This window comes from Erinaceus europaeus, chromosome 9 (genome assembly GCF_950295315.1).
Source record: "Erinaceus europaeus chromosome 9, mEriEur2.1, whole genome shotgun sequence".
In the NCBI taxonomy this organism is placed as follows: Eukaryota; Metazoa; Chordata; class Mammalia; order Eulipotyphla; family Erinaceidae; genus Erinaceus; species Erinaceus europaeus.
Genome location: NC_080170.1, coordinates 75,368,206 through 75,388,856, shown reverse-complemented (window position 1 = coordinate 75,388,856; position 20,651 = coordinate 75,368,206). Strand labels below are relative to the sequence as shown.

At 38.0% G+C, this 20,651-nt stretch overlaps 1 protein-coding gene across 4 annotated transcripts in view; it reads left to right on the top strand.

Annotated features, from left to right (window-relative positions):
- The window catches only part of SLC12A8 (solute carrier family 12 member 8), a 330,378-nt gene that overhangs the window by 286,989 nt on the left and 22,738 nt on the right, over nt 1–20,651 (top strand). For all 4 annotated transcript variants that reach the window (XM_060198210.1, XM_060198211.1, XM_060198212.1 and 1 more), the window contains 2 exons: nt 17,653–17,750; nt 18,366–18,483. In XM_060198210.1, coding sequence (XP_060054193.1) covers nt 17,653–17,750; nt 18,366–18,483 — 216 coding nt within the window. The remainder of the gene's footprint in view (nt 1–17,652; nt 17,751–18,365; nt 18,484–20,651) is intronic.

Genomic DNA, 20,651 nt, shown 5'->3' with positions numbered 1-20,651 from the left:
AAGGGTTCCAGGACTGGGGGAAGTAGGGGCTCTTTAGTGGAGATGTGAGGTTCCTGCTGTCTTAGGGTTCCAAAAGACAATCGATAGTTAATGTTATCATCACATTATTTGGTAATTGGGTTAACTTTGAAAAGTCCTTTTGTTATGGTTTCCTGTACAGTATCCAGTATCTGGTATATAGCTGTGCTATTGGATGCTTCTAATCTACTTGGTCTAGGCTTTTGAGAGAGTCCGCATATCAAATACACAGCCTATATATTAAAAAGATTCAGTTAGTGTTTTGAGAAACTTTGAGACGTACAACTGATTTGCCCCCTCTCATATTAATTAACTACTGATTTATATGTCTACATTTTGCTAGGAGTGTACATAAACACCATTTGCACCACCAAAAGACTGTGACCCATCCCTCCCACCCACTCCCACCACCCACTGGCCCAGGAAGCTGCCCCTCACCACTGGGTTTTTACTTTGGTGCCCTACTTACAATTTGATCAGGTCCTGCTTTTAGTTTCCCTTTCAGATCTTCTTACTCAACTTCTGTTGATGAGTGGGATCATCCCATACTCATCTTTATCTTTCTGACTTAGCTCACTTAACATAATTCCTTCTAGCTCTTTCCAAGATGGGTCAGAGAAGGTGGGTTCATTGTTCTTGATAGCTGCATAGTATTCCATTGTGTATATATACCACAGCTTTCTCAGACACTCATCTGTTGTTGGGCACCTGGGTTGCTTCCAGGTTTTAGCTATTATGAATTGTGCTGCTATGAACATAGGAGTACACACCTCTTTTTGGTTGTGTGTTATGGAGTCCTTGGGGTATAACCCCAGGAGAGGAATTACTGGATCATATGGAAGGTCCATGTCTAACCTTCTGAGAGTTTTCCAGACTGCTCTCCACAGAGGCTGTACCAATTTACATTCCCACCAGCAATGTAAAAGGGTTCCTCTGTCCCCACAACCTCTCCAGCATTTGTTGCTGCTGTCCTTTTTGATGTATGCCATTCTTACAGGAGTGAGGTGGTATCTTAGTGTTGTCTTAATTTGCATTTCTCTGACAATCAGTGACCTAGAGCAGTTTTTCCTATGTTTGTTAGCCTTTTGGATCTCCTCTGAGGTGAATGTTTTGTTCATATCCTCTGCCCATTTTTGGATGGGGTCATTAGCTTTTTTGGTGCTAAGTTTGCTGAGCTCTTTATATATTTTGGTGATTAGTTTCTTGTCAGATGTCTGGCATGTGAAGATCTTCTCCCATTCTGTGAGGGGTCTCTCTGTTTGTTTAATAGTTTCTTTGGCTGTGCAGAAGCTTTTCAATTTGATGTAGTCCCATTGGTTTGTTTCTGCTTTAGTCTTCCTTGCAATTGGATTTGATTCATCAAAGATGTCCTTGAGGTGTAGGTGGGAAAGTGTTTTACCAATGTTTTCCTGTAAGTATTTGATTGTTTCTAGTCTGACATCTTGGTCTTTGATCCATTTGGAGTTGATTTTTGTTTCTGGTGAGAGAAAGTGGTTCAATTTCATTCTTCTGCAAGTTTCAACCCAGTTTTCCCAGCACCATTTATTGAAGAGAGCCTCCTTTTCCCATTTAATCCTTTGGGCTCCCTTATCAAAGATTAGATGCCCATAGGTGTTGCGATTTATTTCTGGGCTTTCAATTCTGTTCCACTGGTCTGTGTGCCTATTTTTGTTCCAGTACCATGCTGTTTTGATGATGATGGCTTTATAATATAGTTTAAGGTCTGGGAGTGTGATGCCTCCATTTCTGTTTCCTTTCCTTAAGATGGTTTTGGCAATTCTAGGTGTTTTCAGGTTCCAGATAAATGACTGTAGTGTTTGTTCTAGTCTCTTAAAGTAGCTTGATGGAACTTTGATGGTTATTGCATTAAATTTGTATATGGCTCTGGGGAGAATATTCATTTTGATGATATTTATTCTTCCAATCCATGAGCATGGGATATCTTTCCATTTCTTGGTATCAGTTTCTATTTCTTTGAGTAGCGACTCATAGTTTTCAGCATACAAGTCTTTCACTTCTTTGGTCAACTTTATTCCTAGGTATTTGATTGATTTTGCTGAAACAGTAAATGGGAGTGATTTCTGGATGTCTTCTTCTTCAGATTTAGTGTTTGCATAAAGAAATGCCACTGATTTTTGTACATTGATTTTGTAGCCTGTTACCTTGCTATATTGCCTAATAACTTCCAGTAATTTTCTACTGGATTCTTTAGGTCTTTCTATGTATACTATCATATCATCTGCAAATAGTGAGAGCTTGACTTCTTCCCTTCTAATCTGTATTCCTTTGATTTCTTTCTCTTGCCTGATTGCTATGGCAAGAACTTCCAATACTATGTTGAAGAGTAATGGTGACAGTGGACAGCCCTGTCTAGTCCCCGATCTGAGGGGGGATGCTTTCAGCTTCTGTCCATTGAGTATGATGTTGGCTGTAGGTTTGCTATATATAGACTCCACTATCTTGAGGAATTTCCCATCTATTCCCATTTTTTGTAGAGTTTTGAGCATGAATGGGTGTTGGCTCTACCCACATCTTACATGGACATGGTACTTCTTGATCCTGAGCTTTGCTGGGGTCTATCAGGGTGCACTGAGCTGCTTCTTGTTTGCATCTTCTCTGTAGTCGCTATTGTTACTTAATCTTTCTCTGCTCTGTTAGGTCTACTACTATTCCTGTGACCTATCCTTCCTTCAAGACTTGCTTTTGTCTTTTCACTCTAATTCTCCTGTGTGTGGACTTAGGTCTACCTAATTTCCTGTCTTCTCAATAGGCTTTCAGGAGAGAAATTTAGTCAGTCTTCAACAAAGTTGTCCAGTCTTAGGAATGTTATAGCTACTATTGAACTTTCCCTCTTAGTTCCTTGCTGTAGACCTTAATCATTCAACACTTGGTCTCTTGCTACATTTGCAAACTGGTCTCCTTCCTCCTTATTCTCCCACATTGTTTTTCTTCTCATTGTCCACTGAGTTATCTTTCTAAACTCTTATCATAGTTCTTTTACTTTAAAACCTCCACTCCAATTGAATACATTGTGTCTTAAGTCCAAGGTGTGATTTGCAAAGTTCTTCATAAATATTTCCTAACCTACCTCACTTGCCATCTCTCTTTTGACAACCTTCACATCATATCTTCCAGACACACTTAAATGAGTGTCCTATGTTCCTCGTGTTCCTAATTCCTCCTACATTTGCAAATGCTTTTCTATCTCTTCATATTGCTTTATTTCCTTCTCCAACTGGGAAACTCCAGCTTAGTATTTTAAATCCATCTTACTTTTTAAAACCCATTTTGACTCCTTCTGAGAAAGGATTCCCTTATTTCCTCTACTTATAAGAATATGTTTTATTTACAATAACAAAATAATCAATTATATTATTTATTTATGTTTATTTAAAAATTTTATTTATATGATATAGAAAGAGAAGAAAGACAGCCAGAACATCATTCTGGCACATACAATACCAGGAATTAAACTCAGGATCTCATACTAATAAGGACAGTGCTCTAGTTAATAAGTCCACCTCTGGGGGATGGGCCGTAGTGCAGTGAGTTAAGCGCACATGGCTCATGGAGTTAAGCGGTTCAAGCCCTGGGCTCCCAGCCTTAGGGGGGGGGTCACTTCACGAGTGCTGAGGCAGGTCTGCAGGTGTCTATCTTTTTCTCCTCCTCTGTCTTCCCCTCCTCTCTTAATTTCTCTCTGTCCTATCCAACAACAACAGCAATAACAACAATAGTAATAACAACAAAAAATGATAAACAACAAGGGCAACAAAAGGGGAAAAAAGGGAGTCAGGTGGTAGTGCAGTAGGTTAAGCGCACATGGCACAAAACTCAAGGACCAGCATAAGAATCCCGGTTCCACCTTGGCTCCCCACCTGCAGGGAAGTCACTTCACAGGCGGTAAAGCAGGTCTGCAGGTGTCTATCTTTCTCTCCCCCTCTCTGTCTTCCCCTCCTCTCTCTATTTCTCTCTGTCCTATCCAACAACAATGACATCAATTGCAACAACAGCAACAATAAAAAGACAGTAAGAGCAACAAAAGGGAAAATAAATTTTAAAAAATCTTTAAAAAAAGGGGAAAAATAATCCCACCTCCATGGCCAGTATTTATTTTTATATAGTGCTGAGGAATGAACCCATTGTCTCATGCACGTGTAGCACCACTGACCCAGATATTCTTGTTTATTTGAGAGAGCAAGGAGAAAGAGGGAAAGACACCACAGAATCCCTTCTGTCACCCATGCCCCCCCCCCAGTGCTATCCATAATACTCTCATGCTCTGGCTTGAATCTAAGATTTATTAACAGGAAATTTTATGCTTTACCAAGTTAATTATATTCAGATCCCATTTTATTAATTTAGATCACATTTGTTTACACATTTGTCTACAATTTACAGGGATCTTTATCTGTCTTAAAGAAAGTAAATACTCATGTCATCTCTTTTACACTAGATTGAATTTCTTTTACACAAAACCTTGTCTTATACCCAAGTATGCATCACAATATTCCCAAACAGTATATGACTTACCACAATCAGGTAAGGTTAGTGAAATTATTAGACAGTTGAACTGTCTAATAATTTCAAAATGGATCCTCCATTTTGAAGATAGCTAGTAGGCATATTTTAGTTATATTCCAAAGGTCCTGTGGCTATACTGCTATTTTTTTCTTTTTTTTTTCCCTGAGCCTGAAATCTGATATGCATGTGGATCCAAGTTATTGTCTGAGAAGATGATGTCATGGCTGGAAAAAGGGCTAGAAAGCTGGATCAGGGAAAAGAGTAGCTCCCAAATATGGGAAAGGTGTATAAATATTGTTGACTGTAAACCCCATTGATTTGATGTCATCTGGGGTCCATATTCAGCTTAGGAGCCTATGTGACCTCTGCATCTCTATAGATATGAGCTCACATTCTGTGGTCATGAGTAGGAACATTCCAAGCTGCCCCAATATCAGGACCCACCTTCCTCAGGTGTAGCATAGAGTATGTTGTCAGCCTCCCTTCGGAAGATGGAACATTCTCTACTGTTGTTGATCCAAGTTGAGGGTAAGGTCCTATGGGGGCCCAGAAAGGCATCTGTTCTGTTGTTTCTGATAGAGATGACCTGTAACAATGTAGAGAGGGATTTATTTGAGGTCTAGGCCCATCACGTCTGTTTGGGAATATCCGAACTCCCGGAATAGAGGCCCAGCTGATGGGGTGGCCTGATAGTGACTAAAGAATCATCGTTCAAGTATGGCAGTCTCTTGCCCTTATTCAGCTTTTGCAGTCCTTGCTTTTATAGGGATAACTTGGGAGTGAGTGAGGGAAGTATAATAGGAAATAAGTGAGGAGAGTATCTAAGTCTAAGTAGACACTGTTTCATTATGAACTTTATACTGACTTACTGCAGACTATTGTGTACTTTTGCTTTCAAGTATATATATGTATATATATTTGCCCTAATTTATGGATACATGTGAACATATGCTCTATCTCATGGGACCTGGTCTATATCTAGGCTTTAGGACTTTGTTAGGAAGTGAACCACCTGAAATGGAATTAGAGAATCCTATGAAAGGAAAGGTCTCACCTGAGTAATGCGGGTGAGGGGTTGACATTCCATGCTGACATCTCTGGACACAGTCTGAAGTGAAGAGTGCTAAGATGGTACTTGTTTCATTGATTAGATTGGGATCGGCAGGTGCAATATCATTTGGTATGAATTGAGAGAAACATGCAGAAAAGTGAGCCCCACTCTAGAGGTTTCAGGACCTGCGGAAATTTAGGCTCTATAGAGGAAGTGGGAGGCTCCTGCTGTCTTAGGGTTTAAGAAGGCAATAGATAGTTATTGCTATAATCACATTATTTGACAATTGGGTTAACTTTGATAAATCCCTTTGTTACAACATCACCATAACTTACATCCTTTAGCATTATTTGTATATAGCTATGCCACTGGTTGCTTCTGTTCTCTCTGGTCTAAGCTTTTAAGAGAGTCAACATATCAAAGACTCAGCCTATAGTCTGTGCATTAAAAAGTTTGAGACAGTGGGAGTCGGGCTGTAGCTCAGTAGGTTAAGCGCACGTAGCGCAAAGTGCAAGGACCAGCATAAGGATCCAGGTTCGAGCCCCCAGCTCCCCACCTGCAGGGGAGTCACTTCACAGGTGGTGAAGCAGGTCTGCAGGTGTCTGTCTTTCTCTCCCCCTCTCTGTCTTCCCCTTCTTTCTCCATTTCTCTCTATTCTATCCAACAACAATGACATCAATAACTACAACAATCAAACAACAAGGGCAACAAAAGTAAATAAATAAATAAATATACATGTAAAAAAGTTTGAGACAGTCAATCAGTTTTTCCCCTCTCATATTAATTACATAGTGATTTATATGACTAGAAATTAATAGGAGTGTACATAAACACCATTCCCACCACCAAAAGACTGTCAGAATCCCATCCATCCCCTTCCCTTCCCCGCATCCCCGCTTACCCCGTTAAGCCAAACATCCACCCTCATCCTCAACCAAGGGTTTTTACTTTGGTGACCTACTCCAAATTCAGTCAAATCCTGCTTTGAGTTTCCCTTTCTGTTATTCTTTCTCAACTTCTGTTTATGAATGGGATCATCCCATACTCGTCTTTATCTTTCTGACTCAGCTCATTTAACATAATTCCTTGTAGCTCCATCCAAGATGGGTCAGAGAAGGTGGGTTCATTGTTCTTAATAGCTGCGTAGTATTCCGTTGTGTATATATATCACAGCTTACTCAGCCATTCATCTGTTGTTGGGTACCTGGGTTGCTTCCAGGTTTTAGCTATTATGAATTGTGCTTCTATGAACAGAGGTGTACACATAGCTTTTAGGTTGGGTGCTATGGAGTCCCTAGGAGGAATTACTGGGTCATATGGAAGGTCCATGTCTAGCCTTGTGAGAGTTCTCCAGACTGCTCTCTACAGAGGTTTGACCCATTTACATTCCCACCAGCAGTGCAGAAGGGTTCCTCTGTATCCACAGTCTCTCCAGCTTTGCTGTTGCTGTCCTTTTTGATGTATGACATTCTCATAGGGGTGAGGTGGTATCTCAGTGTTGACTTTATTTGCATTTCTCTGACAAACAGCAACTTGGAGCAATTTTTCATGTGTTTGTTAGCCTTTTGGATCTCTTCTGTAGTGAATGTTCTGTTCATATCCTCTATCCATTTTTGGCTGGAGTCATTTGCTTTTGTTTTTGTTTTGTTTTTGCTAAGTTTGCTGATCTTTTTGTAAATTTTGGTTATTACTTTTGTCTGATGTATGGCATGTAGCGATCTCCCATTCTGTGAGGGGTCTCTTTGTTTGTGTGCTAGTTTCTTTGGCTGTGTAGAAGCTTTTCAATTTGATGTACTCCCATTGATTTGTTTCTGCTTTAGTCTTCCTTGCAATTGAGTTTATATCATCAAAGATGTCATTGAGGCTTAAGTGGGAAAGTGTTCCACCAACATTTTCCCCTAAGTATTTGATAGTTTCCCCTAAGTATGTGATCCATTTTGGAGTTGATTTTTGTTTCTGGTGAGATAAAGTGGTTCAGTTTCATTTTTCTGCATATTTCAAAAGTTTTCCCAGCACCATTTACTGAAGAGAGCCTCCTTCCTCCATTCAATACTTTGGGCACCCCCTTATCAAAGATTAAATGTCCATAGGTGTGGGGGTTTAGTTCTGGGCTTCCAGTTCTGTTCCACTGGTCTGTATGCCTATTTTTGTTCCAGTACCAGGCTGTTTTGACGATGATGGTCTTATAATATAGTTTGAGATTTGGAGTGTGATGCCTGCATTTCTGTTTCTTTTCCTCAAGATGGTTTTGGCAATCCTAGGTGTTTTCTGGTTCCAGATAAATGACTGTAGTCTTTGTTCTATTCTCTTAAAGAATCTTGGTGGAATTTTGATGGGTATCACATTAAATTTGTATATGGCTCTGGGGAGAATATTCATTTTGATGATATTAATTCTTCCAATCCATGAGCATCGTATGTCTTTCCATTTCTTGGTATCATTATCTATTTCCTTGAATAGTGATTCATAGTTTTCATTATACAAGTCTTTCACTTCTTTGGTCAGGTTTATTCTTAGATATTTTATTGCTTTTGCTGCAACAGCGAATGGGAGTGATTTATGCATATCCTCTTATTTGGATTTAGTGTTTGCATAAAGAAATGCCACTGCTTTTTGTACATTGATTTTGTAGCCTGACACCTTGCTATATTGCCTAATAACTTCCAGTAGTTTTCTGCTGGATTCTTTAGGTTTTTCTATGTATACTATCATATCATCTGCAAAGAGTGAGAGCTTGACTTCTTCCCTTCCAATCTGTATTCATTTGATTTCTTTCTCTTGCCTGATTGCTATGTCAAGAATTTCCAATACCATGTTGAAGAGTAATGATGATAATTGACATCCCTGTCTAGTCATCAATCTGAGGGGGAATGCTTTCCACTTCTCTCTGTTGAGCATGATGTTGGCTGTAGGTTTGCTATATATGGACTCCACTATCTTGAGGAATTTCCCATCTATTCCCATTTTTCATAGTGTTTCAAGTATGAATGTGTTTTAGATTTTGTCAAAGGCTTTCTCTGTATCTATTGAGATAATCATGTGGTTTATGGTTTTGATTTTATTGATGTGGTGAATAACACTGATTGACTTATGTATGTTGATCTGTAGTTTTCCTTTTTTGCTGTGTCCCTATCTGCTTTTGGTATCAGGGTGATGTTGGTTTCATAGAAGTTGGAAGGGAAGGTTCCTATTTCTTCAGTCTTTGGAAGAGCTTAAGAAGTATAGGTATTCAGTTCGAGCCCCTGGCTTCCCACCTGCAGGGGTGTTGCTTTACAGACAGTGAAGCAGGTCTGCAGGTGTCTATCTTTCTCTCCCCCTCTCTGTCTTCCCCTTCTCTCTCCATTTCTCTCTGTCTGACCCAACAAGGACAACAACAATAATAACTATAACAACAATAAAAAAACAACAAGGGCAACAAAAAGGGGAAAATAAATTAATTACTTTTAAAAAAGAAATATAGGTATTAACTTTTGTCTGAGGCTTTTGTAGAATTCATTTTTAAAGCCATCTCTTCTAGGATTTTTGTTGTTGGGAAGATTCTTAATAACTGTTTCAATTTCTTTGTCTGTGATTGGTGCATTTAGGTTTTGTAGTTTTTCTTGGTTCTGTTTTGGAAGGACATATGTTTCTAGGAATTCTTCCATTTCTTCCAGATTCTCTAGGTTGGTGGCATATAACTCTTCGTAGAAGTTTCACATGATTTTCTGGATTTCTGTGGTGTCAGTTGCAATGTCTCCTCCATAATTTATAATTCTATTTATTTGAGTCTTCTCTCCCCACCTTTTTTTTAGTGAGTCTGGCTAGGGGTTTGTCAATTTTGTTTAATTTTTCAAAGAACCAACACTTGGCTTCATTGATTTTTTTTGTATGTTTCTCTTATTTTTGATGTTGTTTATTTCTGCTCTAATTTTAGTGATTTCCATCCTTCTGGTTGCTTTATAGTTCCTTGGTTTGTCTTCCTCTAAGACCTTAAGGTGTGCAGTAAGGTCATTTATTAGAGCTTTTTCTTGTTGTTTAATATGCAATTGTATGGCTATGAGTTTTCCTCTCAGTACTGATTTAGCTGTGTCCCAAATATTTTGATAGGTTGTGTCTTCATTTTCATTTGTTTCCAGGAACATTTGAATTTCTTGCTTGAGTGCCTCTCTGACCCAGTGGCATGTTGTTTAGTTTCCAAAGTCTGTGACTTAGTAATTTTCTGTTTGTTGTTGAATGTTAGCTTTACTCTACTGTGGTCTGAGAAAATTCTTGGGATGATTTCAATGCTCTTGAGTTTCTTGATACTGTCTTTGTGGCCTAACATGTGTTTTATCCTTGAGGATGTGCTGTGTGGATTTGAGAAGAAAGCTTATTCCTATTTTGGGGGGTGAAGAACTCTGAAAATGTCCAGGAGGTCTAGTCTGTCCATCTCTTCATTTAATTCTCTTTTTTCTTTGTTGATTTTCTGCTTCATTGATCTATCTGTGAATGTGGGTTTTAAAGTCTCATATTATTATTGTTTTACTATTCTTGTATTTTTTGTAGTTCTTTCAGTAGGTTTTTGATGCATTTAGATGGTCCCTCATTGGGTACACAGATGTTAATAATTGTTAAATCTTCTTGGTTGATTGATCCTCTAATCATTATGTAATGGTTTTGCCTATCTTTTATTACTTTATTTAATTTGCTGTATCATATACACCCTCACCATATTTTATGTCCTTTGACATTTTTGCATATAGCTATGCCACCAGTTAGTTGCTTTTGTTGTCCCTGGACTAAGCTTTTAAGAGAGTCAATAAATCAGAGACTCAGCCTATGTATTAAAAGGACCCATCCTGTGCTTTTAAAAACTTTGAGACATCCTATCAATTTTTCCCCTTTCATATTACTTAAACAGTGATTTATATGAGTATAAATTAATAGGAATGTATATAAACACCATTCCCACCATCAAAAGACTGTGTTCCACCTCCCTCCACCTCATGAAACTGAACATCCACCTTCACCCTTCACCCAGGGTTTTTACTTTGGTTACCTACTCCAAATTCAGTCAAATACTGCTTTGAGTTTCCCTTTCTGTTATTCTTTCTCAACTTCTGTTTATGAGTGGGATCATTGCATACTTGTCTTTATCTTTCTGACTTAGCTCACAACATAATTCCTTCTAGCTTCATACAAGATGGGTCAGAGAAGGTGGGTTCATTGTTCTTAATAGCTGCATAGTACTCTCTGGCTTTTAGATTTGAGTGGAGAAGTCTGCTGATAGTCTTTGGGTTTTCCCCTTATGTGATTTTTTTTGTTTTTCTCTTGCAGCCTTTAGGATCCTTTCTTTATCCTTACTTCTTTTCATTGTAACTATGATATGTCTTGGTGTCTTCAGGTCTGGGTTGATTCTTTTTGGGACCCTCTGGGCCTCTTGAGTCTTAATGTCCTTTCTGTTGTTTTGGTCTGGGAAGTTTTCTTCTATTATTTCCTCTAGAATGTTTACTTCTGCTTCCTCTCTTTCTTCCTCTGTTAGCCAATTATATGAATGTTACTTCGTTTGAGTTCATCCCATATGTCGCTGTTGTTGTTCTCAGTGTCTCTCAATCTCTTTTTGAGCTATTTTACCTCTTAGTTTTCTCTAGCTCATCCTTTCTGTATAATTTTGTTTTCTACTTCTGTTAACCTGCTTTCCCTTCCCTCAGCTTCTTTCTTTATTCAGTTAAGTTATAGTATTAGCTTGTTCTGCTTATTGGCCTTTTAGCTCAGCTATTTCAGCTTTCAGTTCTCTAATTACCTCGAGGTAGCTCATATTTTCTTTGAGGGTCTCATCTGCTGTTTCCCTAATTCTGATAGTCCTTTCCTCCATAGTTGTCTTCATTTCCGTGATTATTAGGTTTACTATTACTTTCATACTTTTCTTATCTATTGTTACTTCTGATTTATTTGGAGTTTCTTCTGGGATCCTGTCCTGATTCATGTATTAGTTCTTGATTTAACCATTTTTTCAATTGATGTGGTTTTTATTTTTCTGTTCTCTCTTTCTTCAGTTGTTGTATTTTGAGTACAAGCCATGCTATACTAAATGCCTTTCACAAATGCAGTCACCAACCTCAGAAATTACAACAAGAACAACTGAAGCAAGGATTGATGCCATTCAAGCAATACCAGTTAGCCAAACAACACCTCCAATCCAAGAAAAAGTAGCAACCAAAACCAAAAGAAAAAGTAAAAGAAATGAAAAAGGGGAAAGCAAAAATAGACAATTATGCAAATATACTGTCCACTATAAATTCTAGGGATGGGAGGAGGAGAAAGGGAAGTATAAAAGAGAGACATACACAGAGTCCACTCTGAGTCATATTTCTTTCCCAAAATAGTTCACAAACTGGTGTTAGTGAATTCAGAAAGCAAAAGAAGGAAGAAAAGAAAAAAAATGAAAGCAGTAAAAGAGTTTTTTTTTCTTTGAATCAGCCAGGAGGAGAGAAAAAGGAGAGTGGAGGGAAGAGGGAGAGAGAAGCAAATTCCTCTCGCAATGGACAGGACACCCAGTCACTTATCAGTGGAAAACACAACAACAGTTAATTCTGGTTAACCTGAATAAGGAGGAGGGAATAGGGAAATGTGTATATAATAATAATAAAAATAAAATAAAATAGAGTAAAAAACCATAACAGTCAGTCCGCTGCTTGGACTGCTCTGGATGGGCTGCATGCAGCCTGAGCACAGACAGCCAATTATAATAAGTATCCAAAAAACAAACAAACAAACAAACCAAACCCTCCAGGTAGTCTTTCCCAGACAGGGCTGAGGCTCTGATGGGTCAGGTATTTTGTCACTCAAATAGAGCTCCAGCCACCTACAAAAAAGAGAAGGAAAGCAAAAAGAAAAAGGCTTGGAATGATATTCCTGGTGAGCCAGGAATCTTGGTAAAGCAGATAGCTCAGCAGGAAGCCTGCTAGGAGTGGCTATCCAGCCCCTGGGGACTGGTTTTGGGGTAGGGGTTTGGGGTGAGTTCAGAAATAATCAAGTCAAATATTTTCCTTTCTTTGTCCTTTTGGCCTCTGTTTACCAGCCCAGGAGTGGTTATAGGACTCTTTTTTGGTGTCACCCTGACCACTCCTTGTTCATTCTCCTACTGTTGGCCCAGTATCGTACCCTATCCAGAGAATCCCAGGTTGTAAGCTGCTTCTTTTTGGAGCTCACCGCAGCTGTTGTTTTCAAGTCACCATCTTGGCTCTTCCCCTGAAAAGTCTTTTTTTTTTTTTTTTTTTTTTTTTTTAAGAATCTTTGGTCTAGCTAGAGGTTCTGCTGTGAGGTCAAAGTCACCCTTTTTTTTTTTTTTTTTTTTGTCTGCAGGGCAGTCTGATCCTGATCACCAGGGTCTCTATGGCATCTAGGACACATTAGAGTCTGATAGACTTCCTTGATGCCACAAGGGGACAGTGCTCCATTTCTTGGTTCCTCTGAAGAGTCCCCTGGAAAGGGGGGGAGGGCAGGGGTTTGCTGAGGAGCCTGTGACTTCTACAGCTCTAAATGGCAGTCCCTTTATTTAGGCGACTTGTTCACTGAGAGTGGTTCCTTTAAATCCAGACTGTGAATTTGAAATAATAACAAATATGGTACCCATCAGCAACGTAGTGCCATATTTCTGCTCGAGTCTTTTTTTTCTTCCTCTCCTGTTCCCACTGTTGACAATCACCAACCTGCAGATAGTGATGTTCCTTTCTTTACCAGACACTGTTGTTATTTTGTTGTACTATTTGCTTTGGGGGGGGGGGGAATCAGCTTTCCTTGACTAGGTAGCTACAGCTCTTCCCTACAAGTTCTTTGTAATGTCAGTAATCAAATATTGCATATGTGTATGAGAGAGAGAAGAGAGAAAGACAGAGAGACAAAGACCATAGTACCAAACTTTTCTTTAATGTGTTGGGAGACTGGCAAACCAGTGCACTATCTAATTGAACTATTTCACTGGAGTTACCCTAACCCCTAGAAGACTCTTATGTAATTGTTGTTTCACTTGATATTGTTTCCCAGATCTCTAAGAGTTGGGATTTTTCTCTTTCCCTTCTACAGTTTGAATAATTTCATTTTTTAAATTTCTTTATTGGCAGATTAATGGTTTATAGTTGACAGTAAAATACAATAATTTGCATAACATTTCCCAGTTTTCCACATAAAAGTACAACCCCATTAGATCTAGAGGGATGCAGAGGTCACACAGGCTCCTAAGCTAATTATGGGCCCCAGATCACATCAAATCGATGGGGCAATAGTCAATGATATTTATACCCCTTTCCCATATTAGGGAGCTACTCTCTTCCCTGATCCAGCTTTCTAGTCCTTTTCCCAGCCATAACATCATCTTCTCAGACAATAATTAGGATCCACCTGAATATTAGATATCAGGCTCAAGCAAAAAAAAAAAAAAAAAAAAACACTAGTATAGTCACAGGCCCTCTGAAATATAACTAAAGTATGCCTACTAGCTATCTACAAAATGGAGGACACCCCCACACACACTTCATCTGCACTATTCCAGCCTTTAGGTCCAGTTTGAATAATTTCTAATGATCTAGCTTCAAAGCTTCAAGTTTACTTTTGTTTCTCTTTTGCTATCTTATATCTGTTCTTAAGCCTATCTAGTAAATTTTTATCATTTTTTTGAGATACTGGCAGCAAAATAAGCAAATAAGTAGAAAGGTAACAGATAGAACTATGGAGACAGAACTATAAAACAATAAAGGCATAATGTATTTTCAGAGATGGTTTGATATAATTTTTATAATATGTTTTATTTAAAGATTTTGTAAGTATTTATTCCTTTTTGTTGCCCTGTTGTTTTATTGTTGTAGTCATTATTGTTGTCATTTTTGTTGGATAGGACAAAGAGAAATGGAGAGAGGAGCAGAAGACAGAGAGGGGGAGAGAAAGATATATACCTGCAGACCTGCTTCACTACTTGTGAAGTGACCCTGCATGTGGGGAACCAGGGGCTCAAACTCAGATACTTAAGTGGGTCCTTGCGCTTGGTGCCATGTGCGCTTAACCCGCTGTACTACTGCCCGATGCCCCCTGTTTAATATTTTTAAGTGAGTTCTATAAAATTTAAATAATTTTTATAAAATTCATGATGTAAATAAAATTGATAATTTTTTTCCATTTCAAGCTTGAAGTTTTATACCTGTATTGGGCTTGCCAATTATTATTTATTATTAAATAATAATATTAAATATTAGTAAACAATGATATTATATATTATTTTATATGTTCTATAGTATATAACATTACTAAATATTAAGTAATAATATTTATCATTAAATTATTGTTTATATTTTTTAATGAAAGAGAGGTAGAGATAGGGATACCAGAGCACTGATCAACTCTGGCTTATGGTGGTTTTAGGGATTAAACCTGGGGCCACAGAGCCTCAGGCATAAAAGTCTTTTGTAGAACTATTATGCTGTCTTCTGAGCTCACATTAAATTTATTGTACTTGATATATTTTTAGCTTGCCTCATGTGTGGCTTTGTTTACTTGTGTGGGTTTTTGTAGCTATGCCTTGATAAAATGGAAGAGTCTTTACCCTCTTGCCACTATAGTAGGCTTGATATTTTTCCCCCAGAAAAATCAAAGACAAGTGAAAAAAATCAATTTAGTGAGTTTGGAAAAGATTGAGGCCATAATTCTTTATATTTATGTCTGATTATATTTTCACATCCTTGCATGAATTCTCCCCCACCTCACCTATAGATAAAACTACACTGTACAGGGTACAGACTTACTTCTTCTGTATATAGGCACAATACTATTGATATTAAATCCAACCACTTCTGGAGTTCTTCAGAAAGTAGACACACAGCATTAGAGTATGACAGTAGAAATAAAGTTTTAGATGATAAAAAGATTATATGACAGATGCATATGGTGAAGGATAATAGATAAGAGGATGAAGACTCCCCTGGGAATTATGATGATCCGTTTCTTTATTTAACCACATGTGTTAAATATTTATAATTTTACATACCTCTAAGTATCAGGGAAACATACCGAATAGGAATAGAGGTCTTCTATCATTGAGTTTGTATTCTAATAGGAAAGAAGTATAGTTAACTAGAAAATAAGTATGATATCACTAAGTAATAAGTACTATGAAGAATAATAAAGCCAGATAATGAATCAAAGAGTGATCAGGGCTGACGGGAGGGTGTTCTCTTTCAGATCAGGAAATATCTCTGAGAAGAGACTATTTTTTTTAAGATTTCTTCATTTGATTTATGATAGAATGAAAGTGGATGTGGAGGAAGAGTAAGAGGATGGCTAGAGGGAGTCGGGTGGTAACATAGTGGGTTAGGCACAGGTGGCGCAAAGCAAAAGGACTGGTCGGTGTAAGGGTCCCAGTTCGAGCCCCTGGCTCCTCACCTGCAGGGGAGTCACTTCACAAGCAGTGAAGCAGGTCTGCAGGTGTCTTTCTCTCCTCATTTCTGTCTTTCCCTTCTCTCTTCATTTCTCTCTGTCGTATCCAACAATGATGACATCAGTAACAATAATAACTACAACAATAAAACAACAAGGGCAACAAAAGGGAATAAATAAATAAATATTTTTAAAAAGATGAAAAAAGTGGAAGACTAGAGCACACTGCTTAGCTCTGGCATATGACAGTACTGAGAACTGAAGCTATAGTCTCTGGGGCCTCAGGAATGTATGTCTTACATTCTAACATTAAGCTGTCTCCCTAATTCAAAAAGGATATTTCAATGGAGAACTGAGTTCTATAAAGTAGTGGGTCATGCAGAGATGTGGGGGGAGACTTCCAGGCAGAGGAAAATGTGTGTTTAAAGGCATAGATGGGGGCAGGTAGTGGTTATACTTGAGGCTCTGAAGTCCCAGAAATACCAGAAGCCAGAACTGAGCAGTGCTCTAGTAATAATATATACATACATACATATACACATACACACATATATTAGAATTGGGTTGACAAATTCCAAAAACAATTGAAATTCTGTCAAGACTCGAGAGGAGTGATTAAAGAGAGGACAGCAGTAGATAATACAGTGAGGAATGTAGAGTTCAGTGATGTCCAGGGGTATGTGCAGGCCATCGTGAGTATAATAACAGGTTCTAGTTACAACCATGCTATGCTCAAATTCAGGCTTTATGATGATCACCAGCTTTGTGAGGAATGAATTATGCAGAGGTAACAGAGGAATCCAGGGTATACTTGGATATATACTAATTAGGGTAGATGAACTACTTTAACAAATTACTAGAAATATAGCTGCTCAAATGTAAAAGAAATTTATTTCTCACTATGCTAACAGTCTAGTAAGAGTGTTCCAAGTCAACTGGGTGTATAGGGGGGGTCCTTCTCTATGTATTGATTCAGGCACCTAGGTTCCTTCAATTTTTATGACTTACCTATGTCTTTGGACCTTGTCGTATACCAAGTCAAAACCATGTTCAGATTGTAGGCACAGAGTGGAGACACACTATTCTTTCACAGACCTTAGTGCATAATTGACACTTGTCCTCTCTGTTCACATGTCATTGGTAACATACTTTACTGGGGAGACCCAGGGAAATGTTCTTTAGCTGTAGTCTCTACTACAGGAGCCTGCCATAGTAAATCAGATGAAAGTGGCTTGAACTCAAATGAGAGCAATGGAAGTGGTGAGGAATGTATTCAGAATGTATTTTGATGTTATAATCAACAGGATTTACTGATGGAATAGAGTGAGGTAAGGAGTAGCCCTAGTAGTAGGAAGCCAAGAATATCACTGTGTCCAATCTCCTATTCTACCTCCTTACATTTAGAAAAAGAGGCTAAGTGTGAACTTCTAATTCCTATAGGATGCAGTCAAATAGGTGTGCAGTAGGTTGAGGGAACTTCCATCTCTACTCTGCTTCTTCCTGCCTTTCTCAGGTCAGGCTGGTGGGAAGTCATAAATACTTCTTCCTTTCATCTCCAAGGGCAAGTACTGAAAGCTGTCTTTTAGGTTGGTATATAACACTGGAGGAGAGACACTCACACAGACAGAGGGGTGTTTAATGATCAACTGATATAAGAATTTGGCTCATTTATTTTTCAGATTTCTTCCTGAAATCCAGGTTCCAGGAGCAAGATATCCAGAGGAGACCAATACCTCTATATACTCACATGTGCAACCCCTGGGTCTCACTATTGGGAGTAAGTAGCTTCATTCTGATCTCATTTATATATGAGACATAACTCAGGTGAATACATGTATCAGAGTGGGGAGGGTAGGAAAGAGGGAGGACTTAAGAGTAATGTGATTTAATTTTCTGTAGTATTAAAATTTAGATGACACTGAATATAGCAAGATTATATTTAATAATCCACTTATTTTAAGAAATCATTTCTTACAACCTATGTAAATTCTTTAGTACACAAAATTAACATAATTTCACCCTAATTCATTTCTATAGGGAAAGGTGAGATAAGTTCATTGATAATTTTGGTTAAAGCATACATTCAAGAGGACTATCTTCTCAAACATCTGTTTAAGTTTTTTTGAATTGTGAGTGAACTTCAATTATTCAAAATTATAATGATAGGGGTTAATGAAAATAACTGATGTGTTTGTTGTTTATTTTGTAATTATTTTTCTATTTTTAGTAAGTGCTGCTCAGCTTTTTATTATTATGATGCTAAAAATTGAACCTGGCAACTTTGGTGTCTCAGGCATAAAAATATTTTTTGCTTAACCAGGGATTAGTGTTTCTTAAAGCCCTATTATGTGGAAAACCAAAGTGACTTGTCTTTCCTATCCCGTTTCCTCAGGCTGTTGGGTCCCTTCTCATCATGTTTGTGATCCAGTGGGTCTATGCCCTTGTTAATATGGGTATTGCTGTTATTGTGTATTTCTACATTGGTCAGACCAGCCCAGGGCTTCATCTTGGTAAGCAATAAGCTGCTTTACCTCTATTCTTCTTCCCTTTTAGCATTCGTTGAAGAGACATATTTACAAATATTTATATTATTTGTGATTTGACATTAATTAAAAAATTATAAGACTGCAGGAGTATAACTTCTTTTTAAGATTTTTAACTTCATTTACGTAATTTCATAGGGCAGAGAGAAATTGAGAAGGAAGACGAATAGAGAGGGAGAGAGAGAGAGAGAAAGAGACAGAGAGACACCTATAGCACTGCTTTACCACTTGTGAAGCTTTCCCACTGTAGGTAAGGGGCCTTGAACCTGGGTCCTTGCACATGGTAAATGTGCAGTTAACCAGGTGACCATCTTGCCACTCAGGAGTATAGCTTCTTATCAGTATATATGTGTACATCACACTCACCCCAAAAGTGCCATTATAATTTCCATGAAGTCTAAAAGATAATTCATTTACTGCTTTTTGCAAGTTCATTTGATATATTCCATATATGAATGAAATGATTAGTAGTTAAAAATATATATGTTAGGTAGTGACTCACTGGTAGAACACACATGTTACTAAGAGTACTAATCTGGGTTCAAGCCCCTGGTCTTCACCTACAGGGTGAAAGCTTTTTGAGTAGTAAAGCTGTGCTGTAGGTATCTCCTTCTCTCTGTCTTTCTCTCCTTCTCTGTTCTTTAGCCTGTATCAGAGAACAGAAAGGACAAAAAGGAAGAAAGAAAGAAAGAAAGAAAGAAAGAAAGAAAGAAAGAAAGAAAGAAAGAAAGGACAAAAGAAAGATGGAAGGAAAGAAAAAGGAAAAAGGGACAAAGAAAGAGAGAGAGAGAGAAGAAGGAAAGAAGAGAGAGAAAGGGAGTCATTGGGAGTCATGGAGGAGGAGTCAGGTATCCATAACCCTGGTGACAAAAAAAAAAAAAAAAAAGACCATGCTCTAAACATTTATTGAATCTTAACACTAAATCAGGTATGTGTCCCATTTTCAAGAAATCTGGTATCTAGTACAAGAAATATCACAAGTACATAAATTTTAACAAAGGAAAAAAATTACTGTCATGTTTATAAACACAGAAGTAAAATGGAAGACAATAATAATACAAGGACCAGGAGAGAATAGGAATGTACTGCTATAAGTTACTTATGCTATATGTGAGGTACTATATGTAATACCACTAAAAGGTAGACTTAGAGATATTAAAAAAAAAATCCCCAGCAACTATGAAAACTAATAAACCACTGAAGGGGCCGGGTAATGGTGCTCCCAGTTGAGTGCACATATTACTGTGCACAAGGACCCACTAGGGAAAGAGAGAGACAGGCTGGAAGTATGGAGACCTGTCACCACCCATGTTCAGAAGGGAAGCAATTACAGAAGCCACACCTTCCACATATTGCACCCTATAATGACCCTGGGTCCATACTCCCAAAGGGTTAAAGAATAGGAAAGCTATCAGGGGAGGGGATGGGATATGGAGTTCTGGTGGTGGGAATTGTGTGGAGTTATACCCCTCTTATCCTATGGTTTTGTCAGTGTTTCCTTTTTGTAAATAAATAATAAAAATAAAATTTAAAAAAAGGAAAAAGTAATAAATGGTTCTTGGGAGTGGTAAATCAGTAGTGCTGGAATGGAATGCCATCAGTTACCCTGTTGGCAACAAAAAGAAGTAAATTAATACAAATATAACAAAATGAGAAAAAAAGAGTGAAATCATACAGGTATGGAAATCCAGTGACAAAATAATAATGCTTTAGAAAAGTCATGTTATTGGAAACACTCTAAGTGTCCTTGGATAGAAGACTGTATAAAGAAGTCATGTTGTATATACTCAATAGAATACTACTCAGCTATTTGGAAAGATAAAATTATGCCATTTGCAGCAATATGGAGGATGCTTGAAGTGATTCCGCTAAGCAAAAGAAGTGAGAAAGTAAAAGACAATTACCAGATGGCTTCTCTCATGTAGAGTATAAACAGTCAAAAAAAAATGTACTAACAAAGCATAACAAAGATAACTCTTAAGACTGGAAAATATATCAGAAAAGAAGGAAAGGGCATGAAACTTTAGAGTAGTAGTAGAGAACTAAATGGTGTGAATGGGCTCAAAATGTTGGTGCTGGGTGAGGTAAAAGTACATATACATGCTGAGATATGACACTGTACTCCTGGAACTTAG